This window comes from Crassostrea angulata, chromosome 1, assembly GCF_025612915.1.
Source record: "Crassostrea angulata isolate pt1a10 chromosome 1, ASM2561291v2, whole genome shotgun sequence".
In the NCBI taxonomy this organism is placed as follows: Eukaryota; Metazoa; Mollusca; class Bivalvia; order Ostreida; family Ostreidae; genus Magallana; species Magallana angulata.
The window spans coordinates 56,133,795-56,160,200 of record NC_069111.1 but is presented as its reverse complement, the minus strand read 5'-3'; the positions used below and the strand labels follow the sequence as shown (position 1 = coordinate 56,160,200).

At 33.9% G+C, this 26,406-nt stretch overlaps 1 protein-coding gene across 1 annotated transcript; it reads right to left on the bottom strand.

Moving 5' to 3' along the window:
- Nucleotides 1-10,355: 10,355 nt before the first annotated feature.
- LOC128193098 (hemicentin-1-like) lies at nucleotides 10,356-26,406 on the bottom strand. The gene is made up of 17 exons (XM_052866352.1): nucleotides 26,288-26,406; nucleotides 25,733-25,836; nucleotides 24,670-24,954; nucleotides 22,089-22,382; nucleotides 21,485-21,778; nucleotides 20,946-21,239; nucleotides 20,342-20,635; nucleotides 19,803-20,096; nucleotides 19,199-19,492; nucleotides 18,563-18,859; nucleotides 18,061-18,348; nucleotides 17,614-17,781; nucleotides 16,013-16,111; nucleotides 14,733-14,831; nucleotides 12,922-12,984; nucleotides 12,649-12,803; nucleotides 10,356-11,491 (listed from the first exon to the last, which is right to left on the bottom strand). Exons 1-17 carry the CDS (start codon nucleotides 26,404-26,406, stop codon nucleotides 11,306-11,308), a joined length of 3,627 nt encoding a protein of 1,208 aa, XP_052722312.1. The 3' UTR covers nucleotides 10,356-11,305.

Sequence of the window (26,406 nt, the reverse complement as noted above, 5' to 3'; positions counted from 1 at the left end):
ACAAAGTAAAAGAAGAGGATGCTTCAGCGAAGAGATCTTGAGTTTTTTGTTGGAGTTTTTTTCTTGTATATATATATATTTTTTTTTTTGGTTGGTTGGGGGGGGGGGGGGTATTTTTAACATCGATTTCAATTTAGCGTTACTGATAGGTATGTGTGTCTGGTATTTGTATTTATTAGTAAAATCAACAAAATATGGCGGAAATAGATATGCGAGATATAGCATAGAGACATTATACCGAAATGCATGTAATATTTCAAAACTTTAAGTAGATTAAAGAAACTTGGAGTATCAAGCACTTTGCAAGCTGCATTCAAGTCTCAGGAAATACAGAGATTTTATTTCGTTTCTTGTTATTGATATAAACAAATAAAATGCAAATACAAACAATTTACTAACTATCTAACACTGCTTAAAATTGAAACAATTCAGATTTTATTCCAAGTACATGTATAGTGTTACAATGACTGCCAATAGATTGGACGACAGGCTTCCAACAGAATCAAGTTTAACACCATTGGGTCATCTAAGTCGTTATTTTACAGAATACAGTATTTAAGCTTTATATCATTCTATTAGTAGCGTAACGGGATAGCTATGAATCTTGAAATATTCCGATTTAATAAAAACCGGAAATTTGTATAGTAGAATTTATAAAGACCTATGAAAGAAACGGACTTCAGCGGATAGAATGAGAAAGATTTATTAAAATTGAGATGTTTTATTCAAGTATAAATTACAAACGTTCTTTTTTTTTTTTTTTTTTTTATAATATTTATTATTCAGTTTTTATACAGATAACAATAATTCATAAACAATACAGGAATAAGTTAGGAAAACATAAATCTAGATTTGACGATTAATACATAGATATCTTGTACATTAAGTCGAATATATTTTGTTTTCAAACAATGAATATACATAAATTGGATAAATTGTATTTTAACAACCAATTGCATTGCATAAGCATATGTATAATATAGAAGTACTCTGATACTATTTGATAATTATGGTCCACCAGGGTCCTTACAACACAAAAAGTCCAAACACTCCCCAGTGGACGATGCTACATGAGACTGTTTTCTCAAAGTAGCTAAATACTTTATAGAATTACAAATTAAAAACGTGTAAGTACATGTATATATCACAATGTATCAGCAAATTTTGAGAAAAGACGTTGTTTGTCACATTTCATAAGACGTAACAGAGAAGAATATTGAATAAGAGCATTTTTGACACTTTTACACACATTTATTTCAGTTTCTTGCAGAGATTCAATTCTACAGTACATTTTGTATTTATATATTTTATAAGCAATGAAAGAAATCAATAAATTCAACGACTCAATCTTGTCGTTTTGTTCTAAATAAAAGCCTAGAATAATATGTTTCCATTTTATGTCGAATAATAAAAAGGAACCTAATTTTCTCCAAATATGTTCAACATTTTTACATTCAAATAATAAATGTTTAGTGTTTTCAATTGTTTTGCATATATTACAGTTATCCCCCTTGTTCCTTAACCATTTACTTAAATATGCATTGTTGCAGAGAATATTATGGAGCATTTTGTAATTGAATTCAGCTATTTTATTGTCATTTATATCTTTGACTTTTCTCGTGTATATATTTTTCCATAGATTTGAATCCTTTATCGGTATTGCAAACTCTTGAGAAAGTTTAGTTTGATAACACGGCTTAACAAATTTCTTGTGTATTAAGTTTTTATAAAAGAATTGGCATTTTTTATTATTTAAGCATGACACCCCTGTTGCAAAATGAAATTTCCCTTCATTTTTTATGTTCAAATATTTAACATTTGTAAAATCATATTTTTTACACAATGGTTTTATAACTGATAATAAAGTTTTATATTCACAAAGCCAGTTAGACTTTCTCTTAATAATAGTGGAAAGCACTTGTAGTGTTTTTATATTTCCGTTATCATCTATTAGGTCCTTTAAGTAAAGTATATTACTGTTGACCCAGTTTTTAAAAAATAATGTTTCTCCTTTTATTTTTATGTTGTTATTATTCCAAATGGGTTGTTTTAAAATATCGTTAGGTGATATGTTATCGAAGTTACACCTTTGTTTACATTCGTTAAATGAACTTAGAATTTGTTTGTAGAAAAGTGGAAGTTTGCCTATTCTATCCAGTGCATTTAAATTAGTTTCAGAAAACTGTAAGACGTAATGAAGATTTAAATTAGCTTTTTCCATAAAACTCTCAAGGATTTCAAATAGAGTGCCCTTAGAAGATAACAATCGCGGTATCCACCACAGGGCGAAAAACCATCTTTAAGCAAGTCCTTAAAGGTGGCTTAAAGGTGACTTAAAGGAGCTTAAAGGCTATACAACCTTTAAGCCGCCTTTAAGTCACCTTTAAGCAAGTGCTTATAGGTCCTTAATGTCCAAACTTCTTTAAGCTACCTTTAAGCCACCTTTAAGCCACCTTTAAGCATCTTTAAGTGGCATTTACGCTCTCTTTACGCTGCCTTTACACTGTCTTTAAGTGGCCTTTAAGTCAATATTGATCAAGCTGAACAATAAAAACATATATTAAATGCAAAAGATCTTTATAGAGATGGGAGGGGGTCATCCGAGTGATAATATAATTTCCAAGAAAGGGGGGGGGGGTGGGGTTCCAGGCGGTTTTAATCGTCGCTCCATTAAACACAGATCGCTATCATCAGCACCGCTCTGATGGACACAGATTGCCGTTATAAAATTCTTTATAATTTTTGGGGGGTTTCAAAATTATTGTAGGTATGAGCGCAGTCTCTGTAACTTAATATGTGCATAAAACTAATTAAAGTATGTTTGTTTCCTATTATAAATTAATCGGTGAAAAAAATCTCTCTCTCTCTCTCTCTCTCTCTCTCTCTCTCTCTCTCTCAGTTCATCCGGTTATTAAACAAAATAAAGATAATGAACCAAAAATGCATGATTTAATTTGTTAATCGGTTTAGGTTTGTATTTTTTTTTCAATTTTCATTATTTCTAACTCTAGATCTGCTAGATACATGTTAAAGATGAAAAGACTCTCAACTGCCTTTGTTATATCGGACAGGATATTACTGCTTTGTTTGTCTAGACATAGTTTTGTTCGTTTGTGTATATCTAATTAGAGTCTATTGTTTGTCCAACTTAAGAAAACCCCTGGAACTAACACAGAATATACAAGATATACACAGCAGTTGTGTCGTGTGCCCAGGTGCATGTTTGTGTATATCTAATTAAAGTCTATTGTTTGTCCAACTTAAGAAAACCCCTGGAACTAACACAGAATATACAAGATATACACAACAGGTGTGTCGTGTGCCCAGGTGCACGTCAGGGTTTCTAAAGGCGTTGAATCTTAGTATGTACGAGTATACGATAAGTCTAGTGAATAAAAGTTAATTTACATTTGTAATTCATTTTCAAAGTATTATATCCTAGCTCTGGGTTTCAAAGATGTTACGTCTACAAATTAACGATACATGTATGTAAGAATAAAATCTTGAGGCTAATTAATTAATGTACCGGTGATCATAAATAGGGGTTGATTATTTAAATATATGTATAAGGGTAAATATGTCAAATATACCCGGCCTGGCACATCATACAATTGTATGTACAAGTCATTTGCAATTGCCACATGCAGTAAATACGTCACCGGTAATTGGTAATTTTGTTTGTTATAGAATTGATAGTTTAAAAATCATGTACATGTACATACAATTACATGTAAATATTTAAACACATTGGAACGGCGCCGCGATCATGAAAACCGGGAAATTGCGGGAAATTGAACAAATACCCTAATAGTATCAATGCATTTAATAAAAGAAATGATTTCATTTTCTTTCTTACATTTTTATAGCTATAAATTAGATGAACGTATATCTACTCGGTTTAAATTTATTAACTAAGAAAGCCTACTATAGTGAACCTAACAGTTTCCATTTAGGTATAATATATTTTTGTTCACTGAAGACCAAGTTCCGTATTTCATTCTAAATACATGCATGCATGTAATTTATAAATTAGATATAATTGATTGTTACAAACTGAATGGTTTGTCAAAATCTTTTCAAGTAAACACATTCAATACAGTGATTCAATATCCACTGATATATAGGATATAAAAACGCTCACATATATGTAAGTTGCCGTGGCGCAGAGGATGTGTGGTGATGCTAGTAAACTAAGGGTCCCGGGTTCAATTCTCGCCGTGGCCGGTTTTTTTTTTTGTGTTTTTTTTTTCATTTTTCTTTCTAGAACAAAAACCGTTTTAATACCTTTTCTTTCATAAAGCTAATACATTTTGTTGGAAATTAAGCACAATATTGAATTAAATTTTCTTTAATGGCTTAAAGGTGGCTTAAAGGTAGCTTAAAGGTGGCTTAAAGGTGGCTTAAAGAAGTTTGGACATTAAGGACCTATAAGTTGTCCTTAAAGGTGGCTTAAAGGTGGCTTAAAGATGGTCTTTAAGCTGCCTTTAAGCCATCTTTACGCTTTCTTTAAGCCACCTTTAAGCAATACTTATAGCTTAAAGGTAGCTTAAAGGTTGCTTAAAGATCGTCTTTAAGCTACCTTTAAACACCTTTAAGCTATCTTTAAGGAGGACTTAAAGATGGTCATTCATCCTGTGCACGCTGCTTTTAGAGCCTTGAACTTACTTTCAATATCTATAATTGATAAACCTCCATCTATTATATCGCCTATCAAGGTATTTCGTTTGATTCTTTCAGATTTGTCCCATATGAAATTAAATAAGAGTCTTTGGACCTTACAGATATATTCTTTATCTGGTATACACAATATAGATGCAATATAAACTAGTTTTGAAGTTGCTAATGTTTTGATTATACATGATTTACCAAACACCGTTAGTTTTCTACGTTTCCATGATTCAAATAACTTTTCCATGTCGTGATATATTTTCATCCAATTTTTATTGTAACATTCTTCTTTATCATGTCCTATATAAATACCTAAACACCTGACAGCTTTATTTGTTGCTTTAATGCCATTGATTTCATCATACATATCTTTAAGCCCCCCTAAAAGAATACATTCGGTCTTGTTTATGTTTATTTTTGATCCGGCATGATTGCAAAACTCGTTTATAATTTCCAAACTCAAATCTAAAGAATTCTCGTCTTTAAGAGCAAGTGTTAAGTCATCCGCATGTTGTATATTAATGATTTCCTTATCATTTATGCTGATCCCCGATATATTTTGTTCGTTTTTAATTTTTATGGACAAAATTTCGGCTACAAATAAAAATAATAAAGCAGATATTGGACATCCTTGTCTGATCCCTCTTGTCATACTACATGTTTTAGATAACCATCCATTATTTTTCATTTTAAATTTAGGGTTTTTATATAATATCTCTACCCATTTAAGAAATTGATCGCCAATATTAAATTTTTTCAGTGTTTCAAAAAGAAAGTTCCATTCTACCGAGTCAAAAGCCTTTTCAAAGTCAAGAAATAATAATATGCCGTTTTTGTTCTCCGAATCGCAATATTCAAATATATCTAATATTAGTCGAGCATTTTCACCTATGTATCTGCCTTTAACATAAGCCGTTTGATTTTTATTAATTGTGTTTGCTAATATTTTTTGTAATCTTTTAGCTAAAACACAAGCTATAATTTTATAATCTGTATTTGTTAAACTAATTGGTCTATAATTTTTTAACAATTGTTTTTCGCCTTTCTTGTATATTAGTGATATCACAGAGAGCCTTTGAGATTCAGACATTTCTTTTTGTTTAAAAACTTCTTTAAGTGCGGCGTAGAAAATTGGTCCAATAATGTTCCAAAAACATTGGTAGAATTCACAGGGTATACCATCTAAGCCAGGAAATTTTTCTCCTTTCATATCAAGTACGGCGTTTTTGCATTCTTCGAAAGTAGGGAATTCATCTAACATCAATTTGTCTTTCTCGTTCAACATTGGTACCTCTATATTGTCTAGATAAGTCAAAATCTTGTCGGTTGGAATATTTGTGGTTTTAAACAGATTCGTATAGTAATTAATCATTTCTCCGATTATTGAATTTGTGGTATTTATCATATCTCCATTTGATGTTTTTAGTTCTTTGATTATATTAGATGTTTGATTTTGTTTTTCAAGATTAAGGAAATATTTTGTGTTTTTTTCGCCACTTTCTATCCATTTTGCTTTTGATCGTATTTGTGCCCCCTTAATTTTTTTGTCATAAAGCTCATTCAAAGTGGTATAAAGTGCTTTCAGTTTACCATAATCAATATTGTTACACTGGCTATTCTCAATCGTTTCTATTTCTCTTTCAATTAAGATGATTTTTTGTCTCATATTTTTCCGTTTATTTTTTGCATAAAGTATGGAAAATTCCTTAACTTTACGTTTAAAAAGTTCCCATTTATCTATTGGATTTTGCACTTGATCTACTTCATCAACTAATTTTGCAATATAATCTTTGTATTCCTTATTTTCTAGATACGAAATATTTAATTTCCAATAATTCGGACCTCTGGAATTTTCAGAGATATTGAAATACATTTTTAAATATCTATGATCACTCATTCTTCTGCCGCGGGAATGAGTACCCGGTAGTTTCCTTACTATAATATTACCTACTTGAAAACAAAAATTGTTACTCATAAAGATATAGTCAATTCTACTAAAAGGAATATCATTGGCATTACACCATGTGTCACCTTTGAGTTCAGGATGCTCTCTATCCCAAACATCCACCAAATCAAGCTGTTTTAACAAGTTTATCAAATAATTCTTACTTTTATCTTGTTTATCATTGACACGACAGTTAAAATCACCACATAAAATTATGTTTTCATTTAAACAATTTTTCGTAATAAATACAAACGTTCTTAATTTAACTCAACAATTAAAAATAAATGACAAATAAATATTAGATCAACAACAGCTACAGACTTCCCCAAAAAAGATCAATTCAAGAATATTAAATATTACGATAGATTCACCTACTTGTTAAATGATTTAGAAGAGAAAAATTGTTTAAAGTTCCTATTCAAAAATAAACCTACGTCTTTACAAGATGAAGAAAAATGCTGAAGTCCCCGTCAAAGGACTCTGACGGGTTTATATACTACCGTTAATCAACGGATAAACGGACCGTTGGTTTCCAATGAATCTGTACAAACCCAACGGAGAAAAATCCGTTGAGAAGCAACGGAAAATAGATCTTTCAATTAAAAGTACTTTAAATGTATAAAACATACTAAAATAATGTAAGTTTAATTCATTTGAAATTATATTTCTTAAATAATTACCTTAAAACTCATCTTTCTTGTATTTCAATAAAATTCACAGAGTAGGGATATATTTAGGCGGATCAAAGAAAATAAACCGGAAATTAACCATAATGCAATGCGCCGACATTAAAAATACAAACATTAACAGTATGTCTGCAGCATGCGTGTTTACACAGATACAGGTAAAATAGCAGTTCAAATTTTACATACGAATACTAAACACGTGGATTATAAGTAAAATATTACATATTAGAATGCATACGTAAAGTATCCGATGAAAAACAATGTAATGCTTACTTAATTATACCGTATGTACAAAACGTGTCTACTTTCACTTTATAATTAATAGATTGACGAACGTAGTTAGACTTATTATATACAGAAAAAATGTCATAACTTTACATTACCCCCCATTTTGAAAAGATTCATGTCCCCATGAATAATCACAACAATTGAAGGGTTTCAACAATACATAAATATAAAAACATGACCATGCAATTTATTAGTTTAAATCACTGGAACATACACATGCAGTTATATATATACAAATTGCCACATTAGTAATTATAATCAATGTACATATCCTCAAAGGCATCCACATAATAATATATTCTAACGTCCACCCCCAGACCCATGCCTAAAAATAATTTACCCAAATTTACAGTTAATAACACCTTAAATAAATCCACTCCTAAAAGTTCACTGTCTCCTATCAAATCTCTTCATTGGTCCATTATAAAAATTGCCAGGTCTCTTGTTGTTGAAATTTCTTCTGTCTGGTGGTGGTGATCTATTCCTGTCTACTCTCTGGTCCCTCATGCTCCTCAATATATCAGTCTGACTTTGGAGTTCATGGTTGATATTCTGCATCGTCATCTGGAGATGGAACATGTGATTTACAATGTCGTACAGTAGTCTTGTTGGTGAGGTGTCATTCCCTCGTGACCTCTCCTGTGATCTCCTCCGTGACTCTTCAGGTCCACGAGCCAGTGGTGTACTCCTGCTAATCTCTCTGCAGCTACCATCTTCTGGATGCTCTTTCGGCTTATCTTGGGATTTCTCTGACGGTTTTCCTCTCAGGCTCTCCTGCGACCTCTCTTGCAGTTTTCCCCTTGACCTCTCCTGAGATATCTCCCTGGAATTCCCCCTTGACGAATCCTGAGATCTCTCCTGAGTCTTATTGCTTGACCCCTCCCTGGATTTCCTCTGGACCTGTCCTGAGATCTCTCTATTGACCTGTTTCCTGAACTGCCCTGTTGGATGCGAATCTCCTCTACTGGTTTTGATGATGAAGGTGTGTTCAATTGGACTGGAACAAAACCAGAGGCGCATCCTTGCTGTACGGTAGCGAGTCGTGGACAACGTATTCCAGGCAGGAAAGAAGGCTCAACACCTTTCATATGCGATGTCTGCGCCCCATCCTGGGCATTTCATGGCAGGACAAGGTGCCTAACACCAAAGTCCTGTCTCGGGCGAACCTTCCAAGCATGTTCACTCATCTGCATGGAGCATGATGGTGTTAAAAGTGGAAAACTCGTTACCTATTCTTTAATCCTGTAGATATAATATTACTTTAGGAGTTTAATCCTGTAGATAAAACATCACTTCAGGTTAAAGTTTGATCCTGTAGATATAACATTACTTCATGTTACAGTTTATCCTGTAAATATAACATTACTTCAGATTTGCTCTTTTTTTATTAAAAATTGGTAAGTTACAAATAAAAAAAAAGATATTGGAAAAATTAAAAAAAAACACACCATATTATTGGAAAGTACTTGCATTATCATTAAATCATTTGAATGTAATGTTAATAGAAAAAATTATTATGATAATAATAATATGCTCCCAGACATGTACTTTTAAGACTTCCATAATACAGAGTAAGTAAGTAAATAAGTAAATAATTTAGAACCATTTTAACAAGGCCTTGGACTTTCAGCAGGACGTATCTATTTATTTCTTGTGTCAAAACAAGTTAAAATGACGCTGGTTTCAAGTGAAATGTACACCGATTGCGTAGTCATAGCTCAAAAGCCAGACAAATCTTGTCGATTTCAAAGAGCAATGGCTGGGTGGCCTACAATAAAATAGACAGGCCTATGTCACAATGCTATTTTACAACAACTACCCAAAGCACAACCTCTTGTTAAAATGGTTCTATTATAGCAACACGTGTTTTCTAAACAAATATAGAAATAATATATAGTTAAATCATAACTTAATGAATAAACATCCGGCCCATCGGACCTATATGTCACTTTATAAATATGAATATACAAGTAATAATAACTTAACACATTGCTATTTTCATATAGGATAGATTGTCTGAACATAAAAACTGAAGATAAGAATATGGCAGTTTGTCTAGGAAAGTTAGATAAGAGAAAAACAGTGCAGTCTGAGTCGGCCATATTTAGTAATTGATTACTAGTATTAAAGCCAATACTAGTAAAGATTTCGATTCTAGGTTTTGAATAAGATGCACAGTGCAATAAAAAAGTGAAATTCGTCTTTTCTTGCTTCTACAGAACATGCATATAATACATAGCCTATCGGTTCCTCCTCCCCCTAAATCGCCCCGTTTCTATTGATAGGTAGAACACCACACCTAAATTTGTATTCAATTTTTAACCTGGCCGATTATTTGTGGTAAATAACACTGTTTCATTGATGTTAGCATATGTTTTATAATTTATTAGTCATGAAAGCATAAACGGTTTTAATAAAAAAGAGAACTGAGAGTGAGCAGTGCAGACTACATGTAACTACATTACAACCAGAAGTTAGTTCAGATACGAAAGGACACAGAGAGAACAGTCTTGCAGCAGGTAAATATTTACATTTTCCAGTGTCTTTGTGATAACACAACGAGTCGATTTTGCCATGTAAAGTTCAATAAATTTCATTTTAATCATACAATTGCTAAAAATAATGTAAATATAAGTAATAAGGTATCATTTTTTGAATATTATGAGGTGATTACATACGGTCGGGGTGACCAAATCAATTATAAAGCCCTTCGGACGCCTTTATTGGATTTGATCACCCTGACCGTATTTGATCACCTCATAACATCAAAAGAACGATTTCTTATTCCTTAAACTAGTCCACGTAAAATGTATTTTTCATTTTGACTAAAATGGTGTTATTGACAAAAAGGTTATAAAAATACAGTGTGCATGCAGTAAATGTTTCTTATGAAAACACTTTTTAAAACAGTAAATAAATACAAACATGAACACCAGCATTCCTATTTTTGATAATACAGGGTTCGACTTGGAGCCGACAAAATTTCAGAACAATGTAAACAATTTGTTATGTAAGCTACGGTAACCTTAGAGTAGGTATTTACTTATATAATTAGTAAATTACAGATACAACTTGAAAATGTTTGTCAAAATTCTCAAACTAAAAATTGATACCAGTGACAAGTATAAATTCACGGTATCACGTGTTACACTTCTTTAGTTTTTTTTATTTTATTTTTGATTTTGTAATTTGATTCAATGGTAGGTAAAAATTCCTTTTATAATGTTTGCATATAAATGTATATAATGCAATGTAAAAGTTAAAATCTAACATATATAACACTATCATACAAAAGGCATAATCAAAATTAAACAAATCTAGAAAAAAAATTCATGTTAAATTAAAAAAAAATGAATTGAATAATTAAAAATAAGTTGCGAAAATAATTAATCAAGAAACATAAAAAAATGAAACAAAAAACTTCGAAAAACATGTTACTTTAGGGATTTCGTATACTGTAAATTCTTTATATTATGCGAGTACTTCATTCCGCGATCCCGCTGGTTTGTATCAAATCGCAAGAGTATAAAATCGCAAACGTGGAACTTTTCTCCTTATTTCTTATAGTACTGAACACTCAGAAATGGCGAGATTTTAAAATCCGCGAAGGGCACTTCTCTCGATTTTACGCGGATACTAATTCCTCGCATTAAATTAGGAACTTACAGTATTGCATGTTTCGGTCAAATATTTCTTTAATGTAAAGATGTCGGAGCATTTAACTTTCCTCCTGATTTTCCTCTTTGTCGTCTGCGTCAGTGATAGGTGGCGCTTTTTTGGAGAAATCCACGAAGGTGTACTCGGTTCTATTGTCCTCTCCGTGGATAACGGGGGCTTGATTCGTTTTGGAACGTTTTGATTGGTTAGTAAAATCCACCTCAATGTAAACCAACCCTTCGTTATTCTACAATATAGATTAATTCTACATTGATTAAAATCAATCTCAAAACAATATATAAAGTACATTTTTATTCCAATATTCTATAATTCTAACTTCAAACACAGTTGAATGTGAGTGGTTATGAAAGTTTGAATGAAAGGATATTGAAAACTGTGTTTCCTTTATTCGATTTGTTTCTTGGGAATAAAAGAATAATTTTCTTCTTAGTTGGTAAACTATTGTTTTAAGCGAAACTCAATGTTTGTTTGTTGTGTGAAAGTCCATAAAGTTTTCAGCGTCGGTTTTTCAACAGGGATGAAATACATTGAATGCAATTGTAGTTTTTGTAAGGAATGAATTTTTTTTTCATGGAAAATAAAATTTAATGAATTATCCACCTTTATAAATCAATAACATTATTTAGTCCACTCAAAAGAAAATTCAAAGAAAATAAATGTTCAACCATTCATTAGTAATTTATCATTTGTTATTTTCTGCCGTATAACACTTTTTGTAGATCTTTTAAATGTATCTTCGTCATTAGCAAATACCTACTTTGATGTTCTATTTTAATTTTTCTACTTTGATACTTGGAGTTTCCTACTTTATTGCGCAGCATAGAATTTTCTTAAATTTACAAACAAAAACTTGAATTACACTGTAACATGGAGATGATCCCCAACTTTTATGGTAACACGTAATAATTGAATTGAAAATACGAAAATAAACATTAAAATTGAAGTTTAAGCTACACAATGCACACAGTATGTATGAATAAAGGAATAAGGAATCATTCTCTGAGTATTATAAGGTGATAATTTTGATAGGGGCGTGGTCGAATCCGAAGTCTAAATGGACTGAAAAGGCTTTATGATAGATTTGATACGCCCCGACCGAAATCATCACCGTATAATATTCAATGATCCCTTATATATTACTTTATATAATTTTCAGCAATTGTACGATTAAATAAAAGAATATTCACTGATTTATGTGATTTTTATTTCTTTTAATTATGCAAACCCCGCTTGCGCCCCAACAATACGTCATTTGAATTTATTGTACTGAACATTACTGAATCGATTCGTAGTGTTATCACAGAAAAGACACTGAAAAATGTAAATTATTTAAAATAATACTCTTAACAAAGCATCTTTATTTGAGGGTTTTTTTTGCCTTACCGTTTTGCAAGCCCGAGCAGCATCTTCAGTTGACAAGTTTCTCTCCTCTACTGACTGATTTGCCGCGTTATTTCTCTGTTTCCTCTTCTCTCCGGCGGTCTCTTTGGTCAATAGTTTCGATTGACCTGCTTTGTTGGACATCTCTCCAACATCACCTACAAGTAACGGATATTTGATGCCTTTGCTACTGTATATTGTAACAAATGCAAGCATATTATCTTAACGCACCAAGGCATACCTTATCACTCAGATAATAAAATAAATGTAACTTGCCCCTTTTGTTTCTCTTCAAGTTCTTGTCAACAACTGCATACATTTCTGTGCCGGGCGCTTCTTCTGTGTAATAAAATAAATATTTGAAAAACTAAAATTAAGATAGATAGATAGTAGGGATGTCAATTTTACTCGGTTGGCTTAATCGATTAATCGGAGGCTTTAGTCGAGCGATAGTCGCGTACTCGATGATTTACTAGTATTAGAAACCGTGAGTCCTTTTAAAATCAAATAATGCTACTGCCATATACATCTTATCTTCAACTAAAGAACATTAAAAACTTATGATAACATATACTAAATGTATATGATTTAAAATGAATTGAAAAGTGTTTTATCTAAATATCCGTTAGAAAATGCCCTGGCTTTTCCTTTTTCATTGGGACGCTTACATATAATTGAGCTCACTGGCAAATCAAATGTGACCTGTTTCACGGTAAGTCATTGTCCGTGCCTAATCAACAATCAAAGATTAATGATTATAAAAACAAACGCCTTGAGATAATTATTGATATGATTAGATTCTTTATTGACCAAAGGAGCCATGTGGCTCATAGGCATATAATACATACAATTAACAGGCGAATGGCGGGGGATTCTACATGATATATATATCAAATGGTGTACAATATTATTAATATATAATAGATATGTAAATATACGTAAGACAGATAACATCATAAGTGATTAACATAATAAGTTTTCTCTCAGCTTCGAAGCTTTCAATAAATATTGGCAAAGTTTCTGAGTAGATTTAAAATTATCATAACTAAACAACTGTATAAATTTGAAAAAGGAAGGTTTCTTCTTGTAGTAAGGTTTTATTTATTTTTCTCGAATATTCGAAAAAGCAGGACATATCAGAACAAAATGAAATTCGTCCTCTATCTCTTGAGAATTACACAAAGTACAATTGCGGTCATCTCTAGGTATGTTTTTATACCTTCCGTTTTCAACGTTTAAGGAATGCGCTGATATTCTATATTTACATAACAGAGACTTTTCTTTATGTGACAGTCGTTTCAAAAGATATTTCTGTAAACAAAAATGTGAAGCTATTTCCTTGTACACTATACATTTTGAAGAATTTTCAAAAATACTATAACAATTCTGTTCAACTAGTAGAACAAATTGTTTAACATTAGTAACTTCTTGTTGTTCCCAATAATTTCCAAGTCCCAGACAATAAAGTTCATTTCTAACGAGACTTACCCAGTTTTTACATTTTTACTGTTGTTTTTCATATTCATATAACAATTCCTTATACATTTGTAACAGTTCTGAAGTATACAATTATTTGTTGTCAGCAAGCTACACCAGTATTTCAAAATACGAAGTTTTCTTTGTACATACATAGGATATCTACCAAATTCAAATTAAATTTTTGATTATACAAACACCCAATCCAATTAATAACTGATAAGAGGAAACATAAATTATTCTCGAGTACATGTCTGCCTAAGTAAATCAAAGAAGGTCAATCATTAGCCGCTTCAAAAATCCACCAGGGACATCGATGGAAAAGAGCGTACTTATGGATCAAACAGGTCGAGCAAAGAAAACTGATATCTACATTTGTACAACAGAAACTGCCGCGTTGATAAAAAAATTAGCAATATTTTCAAAATATATTCACTTTGTAACGAGTAATCGACTAACAAAATTAGAGCCGATGATCGGCGTGACCGAGCGATAGTCGAGTACTCGTTGCCGTGCCTAATAGATAGATAGATAGATAGATAGATAGATAGATAGATAGATAGATAGATAGATAGATAGATAGATAGATAGATACATTGATAGATAGATACCATTTTGTTTCTTCGTGACGTCATCCTTCACTACTTCAGCTTTTGGTTTCTGACGACTTTTATCAACTGTGGCGTACATTTCTCCACCGGATGTTGTATCTGCCAGAGGAAAAGCAAATCAGGATTCTGAGAGAGAGAGAGAGAGAGAGAGAGAGAGAGAGAGAGAGAGAGAGAGAGAATATTACACCTACTGCAATGCCATGGAGAGTACCATCATTTCTTAGCTATATGTAACGACTTGAACTTTTGAACGAAAAAGCATGGGCTTTACCTTGCCATTTTATAATTCAGAAGATAAAATTACAGAAAAACAGTTTCTGTGGGCCTTAAATTGCACCACATAAAGCGTAATAAACGGTAGATCCGAGGTCGTCCTTTTTTCAGACCAGTAGCTTCAGACCTGCAGCTTACTTTAGGAGGCCGGGTAGTCAATAAATTAACAGTCAGTCTACTTTAGATATTCAGAAATGATGTTTTAAGCTACAAACTTTTATTCTGTAAAGAAAAATGGCCTTAATATTAGCTTTGTTTCGGAGTTTTGTGTTTTAGCTCTTTTTCTTACAAATACCATCAAAGCTTAAAAAAGGCAGTGACCATCGTGTCCTCTTAAATGTGACCTTTCCCTGACCACAGAGTCCTATCAAACGTGACCCTTTCCCTGATCATCGAGTCCTCTTAAACGTGACCCTTTCCCTGATCATCGAGTCCTCTTAAACGTGACCCTTTCCCTGACCATCGAGTCCTCTTAAACGTGACCTTTTCCCTGACCATCGAATCCTATTACATATAATTGAGCTCACTGGCAAATCAAATGTGACCTGTTTCACGGTAAGTCATTGTCCGTGCCTAATCAACAATCAAAGATTAATGATTATAAAAACAAACGCCTTGAGATAATTATTGATATGATTAAATTTTTGATTATACAAACACCTAATCCAATAAATAACTGATAAGAGGAAACATAAATTATTCTCGAGTACATGTCTGCTTAAGTAAATCGAAAAAAGGTCAATCATTAGCCGCTTCAAAAATCCACCAGGGACATCGATGGAAAAGAGCGTACTTATGGATCAAACAGGTCGAGCAAAGAAAACTGATATCTACATTTGTACAACAGAAACTGCCGCGTTTATTTAAATTAGCAATATTTTCAAAATATATTGACTTTGTAAAGAGTAATCGACTAAGAAAATTATAGCCGATGATCGGCGTGACCGAGCGATAGATAGATAGATAGATAGATAGATAGATAGATAGAAACATTGATAGATAGATACCATTTTGTTTCTTCGTGACGTCATCCTTCACTACATCAGCTTTTGGTTTCTGACGACTTTTATCAACTGTGGCGTACATTTCTCCACCGGATGTTGTATCTGCCAGAGGAAAAGCAAATCAAAATTCTAAGAGAGAGAGAGAGAGAGAGAGAGAGAGGGAGAGAGAGAGAGAGAGAGAGAATATTACACCTACTGCAATGCCATGGAGAGTACCATCATTTCTTAGCTATATGTAACGACTTGAACTTTTGAACGAAAAAGCATGGGCTTTACCTTGCCATTTTATAATTCAGAAGATAAAATTACAGACAAACAGTTTCTGTGGGCCTTAAATTGCACCACATAAAGCGTAATAAACGGTAGATCCGAGGTCGTCCTTTTTTTAGACCAGTAGCTTCAGACCTGCAGCTTACTTTAGGAGGCCGGGTAGTCAATAAATTAACAGTCAGATATACTTTAGATATTCAGAAATGATGTTTTAGGCTATAAACTTTTATTTTGTTAAGAAAAATGGCCTTAATATTAGCTTTGTTTCGGAATTTTGTGTTTTAGCTCTTTTTCTTACAGATACCAACAAAGCTTAAAAAAGGCAGTGACCATCGTGTCCTCCTAAACGTGACTTTCCTCTGATCATCGAGTCCTCTTAAACGTGACCCTTTCCCTGACCACAGAGTCCTATCAAACGTGACCCTTTCCCTGACCATCGAGTCCTCTTAAACGTGACCCTTTCCCTGACCATCGAGTCCTCTTAAACATGACCCTTTCCCTGACCATCGAGTCCTCTTAAACGTGACCCTTCCTTTGACCATCGCGTCCTCTTAAACGTGACCCTTTCTCTGATAATCGAGTCCTCTTAAATGTGATTCTTTCCCTGATCAACGAGTCCTATTAAAAGTGACCCTTTCCCTGACTATCGACCCTCTCAAACGTGGCCCTTTCCCTGACTATCGACCCTCTTAAACGTGACCCTTTCCCTGACCATCGAGTCCCATTAAACGTGGCCCTTTCCCTGACCATCGAGTTCTCTTAAATGTGACCCTTTCCCTGACAATCGAGTCCTATTAAACGTGGCCCTTTCCCTGACCATCGAGTTCTCTTAAACGTGACCCTTTCCCTGATCATCGAGTCCTCTTAAACATGACCATTTCCCTGACCATCGAGTCCTCTTAAACGTGACACTTTCCTTGACAACGCAAAAAGTAACATATTACAAACTTGTTTTTTTTTTCTTGTGAAAAGGGTTTTTAAAACACACGACCCTTTATTCATTCTTTCCTAATAATTTCACCTTTAAATGCACCATATTCCCTTTTCTTAACGAACTTGAATCACTCTATATAATAATGCTTTCTATCAAGCTTGGTTGAATTGACAGAATTGTTCTTGAGAAGAAAACGAAACTATAAAAAAATAACCATAACGCCATCGACGAAAGACAATCGAATCATTTCTGTCAGAAAGACTATCTAGAAACTTTGGTTCAAGTGAGCCGCTAAATGTTACACCCCCCCCCCCCCAAATTAAAGGAAAAGTTCAGGAAACAACTAAAGCAGAAAATATGTATGCATAAATATGTTTTTTCTTCTCTAAAAAAGACTTACTATTATCGCCTTCATCTTTCTCTTTGTTTTTTCTTCTTCGAAAACTGATCACCAGAGCTACCACAAGGATAACAATGAGGCCGACGACGGCGACCGAGGCTCCAATTATAACGTACAGGTGTTCCACTCTGTTTGTCTCCAAATGTGATACAGTAGTTATATCTTCAACTTCGATTTTTATATAAATAGAAATAAGTCATCATTTATTGGAGCATATTTTAGAAATTAGTCATCATTTAAGCATATTTATTTACTGTTTATCTAATCAGCAATGTAATTATTATTTTAAAAGAGCTGCATTGTCTTTAAAGAACACATTGCATTTATTAAAAAAACCTATCCACAACATGATACTCAAATTTACACATCTTCGTTTCCTGAATTCATGCTTAACTTATTAGATATCATAAGTTGTAAGTTCTGATACAAAAAGTTCTGTAATTATACCTTCAACATTTATTGTAACTTCAGGAGATACTATGGAACAATTGATTGTGTTACAGCTCTCCAAGCGGTATCGATATTTTTGACCCGGGGCCAAAAATCCGGGGTTGAAATACACGACACTGCCTTCACCAGGATCAGAAACGTTAGCCACGGTTTCCCATTTGTCTTTTTCGAGGGATACAACAAAATACTGTTCAAGACCTCCATTGAATCCCGACACCCACGTCAAGTTTATGTGACCACCCGCGTAGGAATGCCAGGTAAAGTTTTGTGGTGTTCGAGGTCTGTCTGATAGACAAAAAGAAACCACGCAGGGAAATCAACATTTAACAAATAAAATGTAATTGCATTATGTCAATGGAATATTATTGTATTCTGAAAATTGTAATACAATACTTGCTAATGGAAGATTATGAAAAACATTACAGAGGGACTGATAGCTTATAATTATTGTAAAATGAACATATTGAAATGCAATTATATTTGTTAACAAAGAAAAAACCTCGTTCACTTATTGTAATGGTAAGAAGTGTTTCATCTCCGTAGATCATGGTATAGTTTCCGAAATAACTGTGGTTGTATACTGGAAAAGAAGTGTTGATCCAGTGCTTGTAAGCAACTCCTCGTCCGAACACATTGAATTGGATTTGTTCTGTTTCTGGACCCACCCACTTGATAGCAGGCAATTGGGGAAAGGGGTTGGCAATAACTGGGATAACCGATGCTACTCTTACATTCATTCCGCTCGGGGAACCATATTTTTTGTGATAAAAAATCGAATCATCAATTCGTACGTTACCTAATATAAAAAAAATTACACAATTGAGTATTCTAAAAGAGTTATTGTTCCGGGTGAAATATCATGAATATATTGATACAATATTTCTGGTGAATTACGTAAAAGGTTTCACTTTAAAGAATTACGGTATTACTTGACAAGATGATTTAATAGATTATTATATCATTTCCAATACTAGTAACACATATTTTAAATGCAAAGTACATCTTCCCTCCAAAACATTTACATACGAATTTCAAAGCGCTTGTAACCACAGCAATTTGAATAAAGATATATTTCTGTTTGTCATGCAACAGCCTGTTTAGATATTAATTGGAAGAATAATACGAGTATACTAACATAGGATGTTTATTCTGAATGTCTTTTCACTAATGTTGAATCCTTCAGAACTTCCTACACACGTGTAGTTTCCTGCATCTGCGCATCCTGCTGAAACAAATGTGTGGTTCGCCCACTTTGTATTTTTGCTAGCGCTGTTTGTTGAGATATTCTCAGACCCCTTTGTCAGACGCACGTTAGGAATGGGGTTTCCGTCCACGAGGCATGAAACATTAAAAGGTATGTTTTCTTGTAAATCCATATTAGTGTCGGAACTATGATTGTTGTTTATTAAGATCAATGGTTCTCCCAAATCTAAAATATGCAATCTTTAGTTCAAATATCGTCTAGTATTAAAATAGTTTATGCATTAACATGTATGGGGTTTTTATTCTAGAAAAGAAATAAATCAATTTGATTTTCTTCTTTGAATTATCATATTTATAGAGAAATTCCTACAAAAAACTGCGGTCTTCGTGGGTTTTTCAACAAAATTTACTTGCTTATTCTCCATCAAACAAAATCAGTAGTTATATACATGTATAGTACGTCTTTCCTTGACCTTGGTGTTGTTGTACAATGTGTGTAAGACACGCCATCATTGGATAGATTTAAAATAACTCACATTGGACATTGAGTGTTATGTTCTTCTCTTTCTTTGTTTCAGTTCCCCATGTTGCTACACACTGGAACAATTTAATGTCTTTGTTTATCTGCTCGGATGACAAACTTCTGTTTGTAGAAATGACATGAAGATGACCAGTAGAGTTCATGTTTGTCCAGGTTACATTACAGGGCGGGTGGCAATCGACGAGACATTGGTATGGACCGAATGTTTCGCCTTCTCTTACAGTGACCATTCCGTTATCCTGCATACTAGTATTTGGATGTGGAGTGATTGTTATTTTATCTGGTCCATCTAAAATAAAAGGCAACAAGAAGTTAGACACTTGGACGCCATTCTCATAATGACCTACTAAATTGTGTATGCATGGTTACCCGGTTTTGATGGTCATCTAAATCTCTATAAACGTCGAGTGGCAAAAGACGATAACATGGCGAAAAAATAGGAACCCTCTTTTTATATAAATTATTCATAAACAATGTTTTGTTCTTGACAAATAATACAGATATTAATTGGAAGAATAATACGAGTATACTTACATAGGATGTTTATTCTGAATGTCTTTTCACTAATGTTGAATCCTTCAGAACTTCCTACACACGTGTAGTTTCCTGCATCTGCGCATCCTGCTGAAACAAATGTGTGGTTCGCCCACTTTGTATTTTTGCTAGCGCTGTTTGTTGAGATATTCTCAGACCCCTTTGTCAGACGCACGTTAGGAATGGGGTTTCCGTCCACGAGGCATGAAACATTAAAAGGTATGTTTTCTTGTAAATCCATATTAGTGTCGGAACTATGATTGTTGTTTATTAAGATCAATGGTTCTCCCAAATCTAAAATATGCAATCTTTAGTTCAAATATCGTCTAGTATTAAAATAGTTTATGCATTAACATGTATGGGGTTTTTATTCTAGAAAAGAAATAAATCAATTTGATTTTCTTCTTTGAATTATCATATTTATAGAGAAATTCCTACAAAAAACTGCGGTCTTCGTGGGTTTTTCAACAAAATTTACTTGCTTATTCTCCATCAAACAAAATCAGTAGTTATATACATGTATAGTACGTCTTTCCTTGACCTTGGTGTTGTTGTACAATGTGTGTAAGACACGCCATCATTGAATAGATTTAAAATAACTCACATTGGACATTCAGTGTTATGTTCTTCTCTTTCTTTGTTTCAGTTCCCCATGTTGCTACACACTGGAACAATTTAATGTCTTTGTTTATCTGCTCGAATGACAAACTTCTGTTTGGAGAAATGACATGAAGATGACCAGTAGAGTTCATGTATGTCCAGGTTACATTACAGGGCGGGTGGCAATCGACGAGACATTGGTATGGACCGAATGTTTCGCCTTCTCTTACAGTGACCATTCCGTTATCCTGCATACTAGTATTTGGATGTGGAGTGATTGTTATTTTATCTGGTCCATCTAAAATAAAAGGCAACAAGAAGTTAGACACTTGGACGCCATTCTCATAATGACCTACTAAATTGTGTATGCATGGTTACCCGGTTTTGATGGTCATCTAAATCTCTATAAACGTCGAGTGGCAAAAGACGATAACATGGCGAAAAAATAGGAACCCTCTTTTTATATAAATTATTCATAAACAATGTTTTGTTCTTGACAAATAATACAGATATTAATTGGAAGAATAATACGAGTATACTTACATAGGATGTTTATTCTGAATGTCTTTTCACTAATGTTGAATCCTTCAGAACTTCCTACACACGTGTAGTTTCCTGCATCTGCGCATCCCGCTGAAACAAATGTGTGGTTCGCCCACTTTGTATTTTTGCTAGCGCTGTTTGTTGAGATATTCTCAGACCCCTTTGTCAGACGCACGTTAGGAATGGGGTTTCCGTCCACGAGGCATGAAACATTAAAAGGTATGTTTTCTTGTAAATCCATATTAGTGTCGGAACTATGATTGTTGTTTATTAAGATCAATGGTTCTCCCAAATCTAAAATATGCAATCTTTAGTTCAAATATCGTCTAGTATTAAAATAGTTTATGCATTAACATGTATGGGGTTTTTATTCTAGAAAAGAAATAAATCAATTTGATTTTCTTCTTTGAATTATCATATTTATAGAGAAATTCCTACAAAAAACTGCGGTCTTCGTGGGTTTTTCAACAAAATTTACTTGCTTATTCTCCATCAAACAAAATCAGTAGTTATATACATGTATAGTACGTCTTTCCTTGACCTTGGTGTTGTTGTACAATGTGTGTAAGACACGCCATCATTGGATAGATTTAAAATAACTCACATTGGACATTCAGTGTTATATTCTTCTCTTTCTTTGTTTCAGTTCCCCATGTTGCTACACACTGGAACAATTTAATGTCTTTGTTTATCTGCTCGAATGACAAACTTCTGTTTGGAGAAATGACATCAAGATGACCAGTAGAGTTCATGTATGTCCAGGTTACATTACAAGGCGGGCTGCAATCGACGAGACAGTGGTATGGACCGAATGTTTCGCCTTCTCTTACAGTGACCATTCCGTTATCCTGCATACTAGTATTTGGATGTGGAGTGATTGTTATTTTATCTGGTCCATCTAAAATCAAAGGCAACAAGAAGTTAGACACTTGGACGCCATTCTCATAATGACCTACTAAATTGTGTATGGTTACCCGGTTTTGATGGTCATCTAAATCTCTATAAACGTCGAGTGGCAAAAGACGATAACATAGCGAAAAATAAGCACGCCTCTTTTTATATAAATTATTCATAAACAATGTTTTGTTCTTGACAAATAATACATCTTCGTGGCTTGTTGTATAACGATAAAACTACACCGTGGAGTAGATCTGACGTCACACCTTGATCAAGTGTATTTTGTCTGTCTCGTCTTCAGTGATCACAAGCGTGTCGCTGTTGACCGTGATAGCGTAGGGCCGCTTAACACCTTCACTCTTCCTCACCACCGTCCTCATCTTCTTCCCATCCTCCTCGTGCAAAGCGTGAACCTCGTTTACGTCCGGAAAAGATACGTAAAGCATACTGTCGTTATCTGACGTCACGCAACACGGCATGCTGGGAAAACTTTGGTACTAGACAAGGTCGAGGTTGTCATCAAAGCAAATGACATGATTTTTCAGAGGATTTAATTCTGATGTAATATTTTGCAGTTTTATCTCAGTCGCAAAGATATTCAATCATTCTATTTCGATTGTCAATAATAATTTGTTATAAGAATGCTAAAAAGAATGTACAAATTTTTTAATTCCAGACGAAATAATATGCTTCAGCAGAAGAGGAATATAACCATTTAAACGACGTTTATAAATAAAGTTGTCTATTAAGGATATTAAATAATTTGAATAATTATGTAAACTTCAGCTTGAAAAAAAAATGTAAGATTTGAATTGGTTTTAGTAATAAGATTATTCCGCTCTACTTCATTCTGCTCCAAATGATTATGATTGTGATAAAATTATTGTTGGAAAGGGTTAAAAAATATACATATTTGTTTACACAGAGACTCGATCTGGACTGTATCACTCCGCTCGATCAGATTCCAGTCATCATACTTACACAGAGACTCTATCTGGACTGTATCACTCCAGTCAGACTCCAGCCATACTTACACAGAGGCTCGATCTGTACTGTATCACTCCAGTCAGAATTCAGTCATACTAAAACAGAGGCTCGATCTGGACTGTATCACTCCAGTCAGACTCCAGCCATACTTACACAGAGGCTCGATCTGTACTATATCACTCCAGTCAGAATTCAGCCATACTTACACAGAGACTCGATCTGGAATGTATCACTCCAGTCAGACTCCAGTCATACTTAGACAGAGTCTCGATCTGAAATGTTTCATTCCGGTCAGACTCCAGTCATACTTACACAGAGGCTCGATCTGGACTATCACTCCAGTCAGAATTCAGTCATACTTACACAGAGGCTCGATTTGGACTGTATCACTTCAGTCAGACTCCAGTCATACTTACACAGAAACTCGAACTGGAATGTATCACTCCAGTCAATCTCCAGTCATACTTACACAGACCTCGAACTGGAATGTATCACTCCAGTCAGACTCCAGTCATACTTACACAGACACTCGAACTGGAATGTATCACTCTAGTCAGACTCCAGTCATACTTACACAGAGACTCGATCTGGACTGTATCACTCCGTTTAGACTCCAGTCATACTTACACAGAAACTCGATCTGGACTATATCACTCCAGTCGGACTCCAGCCATACTTACACAAAGACTCGATCTGGACAGGATCACTCCTGTCAGACTCCAGCCATACTTACACAGAGGCTCGATCTGGACTGTTACTCCAGTCAGACTCAAGCCATACTTACACAGAGACTCGATCTGGACTGTATCACTCCTGTCAGACTCCAGCCATACTTACACAGAGGCTCGATCTGGACTGTTACTCCAGTCAGACTCAAGCCATACTTACACAGAGACTCGATCTGGACTGTATCACTCCTGTCAGACTCCAGCCATACTTACACTGAGACCTGATCTGGACTATATCACTCCGTTTAGACTCCAGTCATACTTACACAGAGACTCGATCTGGACTATATCACTCCGTTTAGACTCCAGTCATACTTACACAGTGGCTCGATCTGTACTATATCACTCCGTTCAGACTCCAGTCATACTTACACAGAGGCTCGATCTTGACTGTATCACTCCGGTTAGACTCCAGTCATACTTACACAGAGACTCGATCTGAACTAAATTACTCCAGCCATACTTACAAAGAGGAAAAATCTTGACTATATCACTCCTGCTAGACTTCAGTCATACTTACACAGAGACTCGATCTGGACTGTATCACTTCAGTCAGACTCCAGTTATACTTACACAGAGGCTCGATCTGGACTGTATCACTCCAGTCAGACTCCAGTCCATCTTCCGTCGCTTTACAGGAGTAATTGTTGTACTTGTGACCTCTGGTGACCTTTAATCTCAGGGTTTGATTAGTTTCTCCATCCATCTTTTTTTCATTGACAAACCAGGTGTATGACAAGGTGGCGAGCTTGGAGTAGTAGTCAGGGGCTGCGGTTGATTGACTGGAACACGTCAGTTCAGATGATGTGTTTATTGGTACGCTTCGATTTCCTTTTATTTCCGGCTTTTTTGGTTTGTCTGTTAAAAAAACGAAATATGAAAAAATAAAAAAGTATATATAAATGATATGGTTAGTATTGGTTGTTTATTTTTGAGAAATCTAAAAACATGTACCCTGTAACAACTTTACAGAAAACATTGACTTGCCAGACACCTATAAAAATAAATCACGGTTTTAAGAATGCTAGTATGACTGTTTTAAAAATGCAATTCGTAAATGAAATCAATTTTCGTATTACAAAATGCTTCTGCTTTACTTGGTTGTTTGTATGTTGTTATATTCACAACGCAACAGTGACATAACAACCCTCGTATTACTCATTTAAAATCCTTGTACTAAATCTATATTTCTTGCCTGAAAACAATGAGTTTGTGTATATACATGTTACATTTGAATAATTTACCATTAACCCACCGATTTTAATACGAAATTGTCATGACTGCAAATTACATATTTTATAATTTAAACTTTTTATGCCCAAATCAGTAGATCACTATGCTTACAGTAAACATTTGAAACAAGCAACCTGTATCTTTATTATTTACAATTTTTAGAAGAAAATTAATAATTATGAATAATGCTTTTAAATACATTTTAGATTCTAGCGATAGATATCTATATGATAGAACAATCCTACGAACTTGTAGTAGTTGATACATGTCAGTAAAAAGCCAATGTTTAATTGTCTCATGTGTAATCAATTTGAAACAAATAAAATAATTGTTTACCCTCATATGGTTCCTGAACAACTATGCGATTGATAACAAAGTATAAATAGTGTTTATATAGACTCACCGTACACAATAAGAACGACCCCACCACCTGACGTTGCTGCGTTTTCGTCTACTCCACCATTGAAATATCCAGCATCACCCAGAGTAACGTCTTTTACTTCCAACCTGATGTTTGTCGAATTATAAGGTTTTGTGAGATACTTATATTTATCCGATTCTCTCGGTCCATCTTTACCATCTATTTTAAGTATTCCTTTGGTAGTATTGTCTTTATGGTATACGGTGTACTCTCTAGCAATTGGAAAAAATGGAGCAACCCAGGATAGGTTTGCAGATTTTCCATTTTGAACTTTTACTTTCAAAACTACAAAATAAAATTTGAACGCAGCTCAAAGATGCATCCATAAATGCATATTTTCATAGAAACCTTATGATTTAATATGGATAAGCAAATAATAAAAAAATGATGTGTTTTTTTTTTTGAATTTAGATAACAAAATAATTCAGATATTCATTGACATAAATCGTTCAGATATATAAAATTTCATAAATCGTAGGAAAAACTAAAAAGACAAATATCAAACCTGTATATGTTAATGTGTTGTTAATCTCTGACTTTAGACCTGGTACTTTCACAATGATACTGATGGAATCAAACAATAATGCATCACTCACGTTGAACGTATTATCAGTAACTTGAGTCCAGTTATCATGTTTACTGTCCCTAATAGTCAT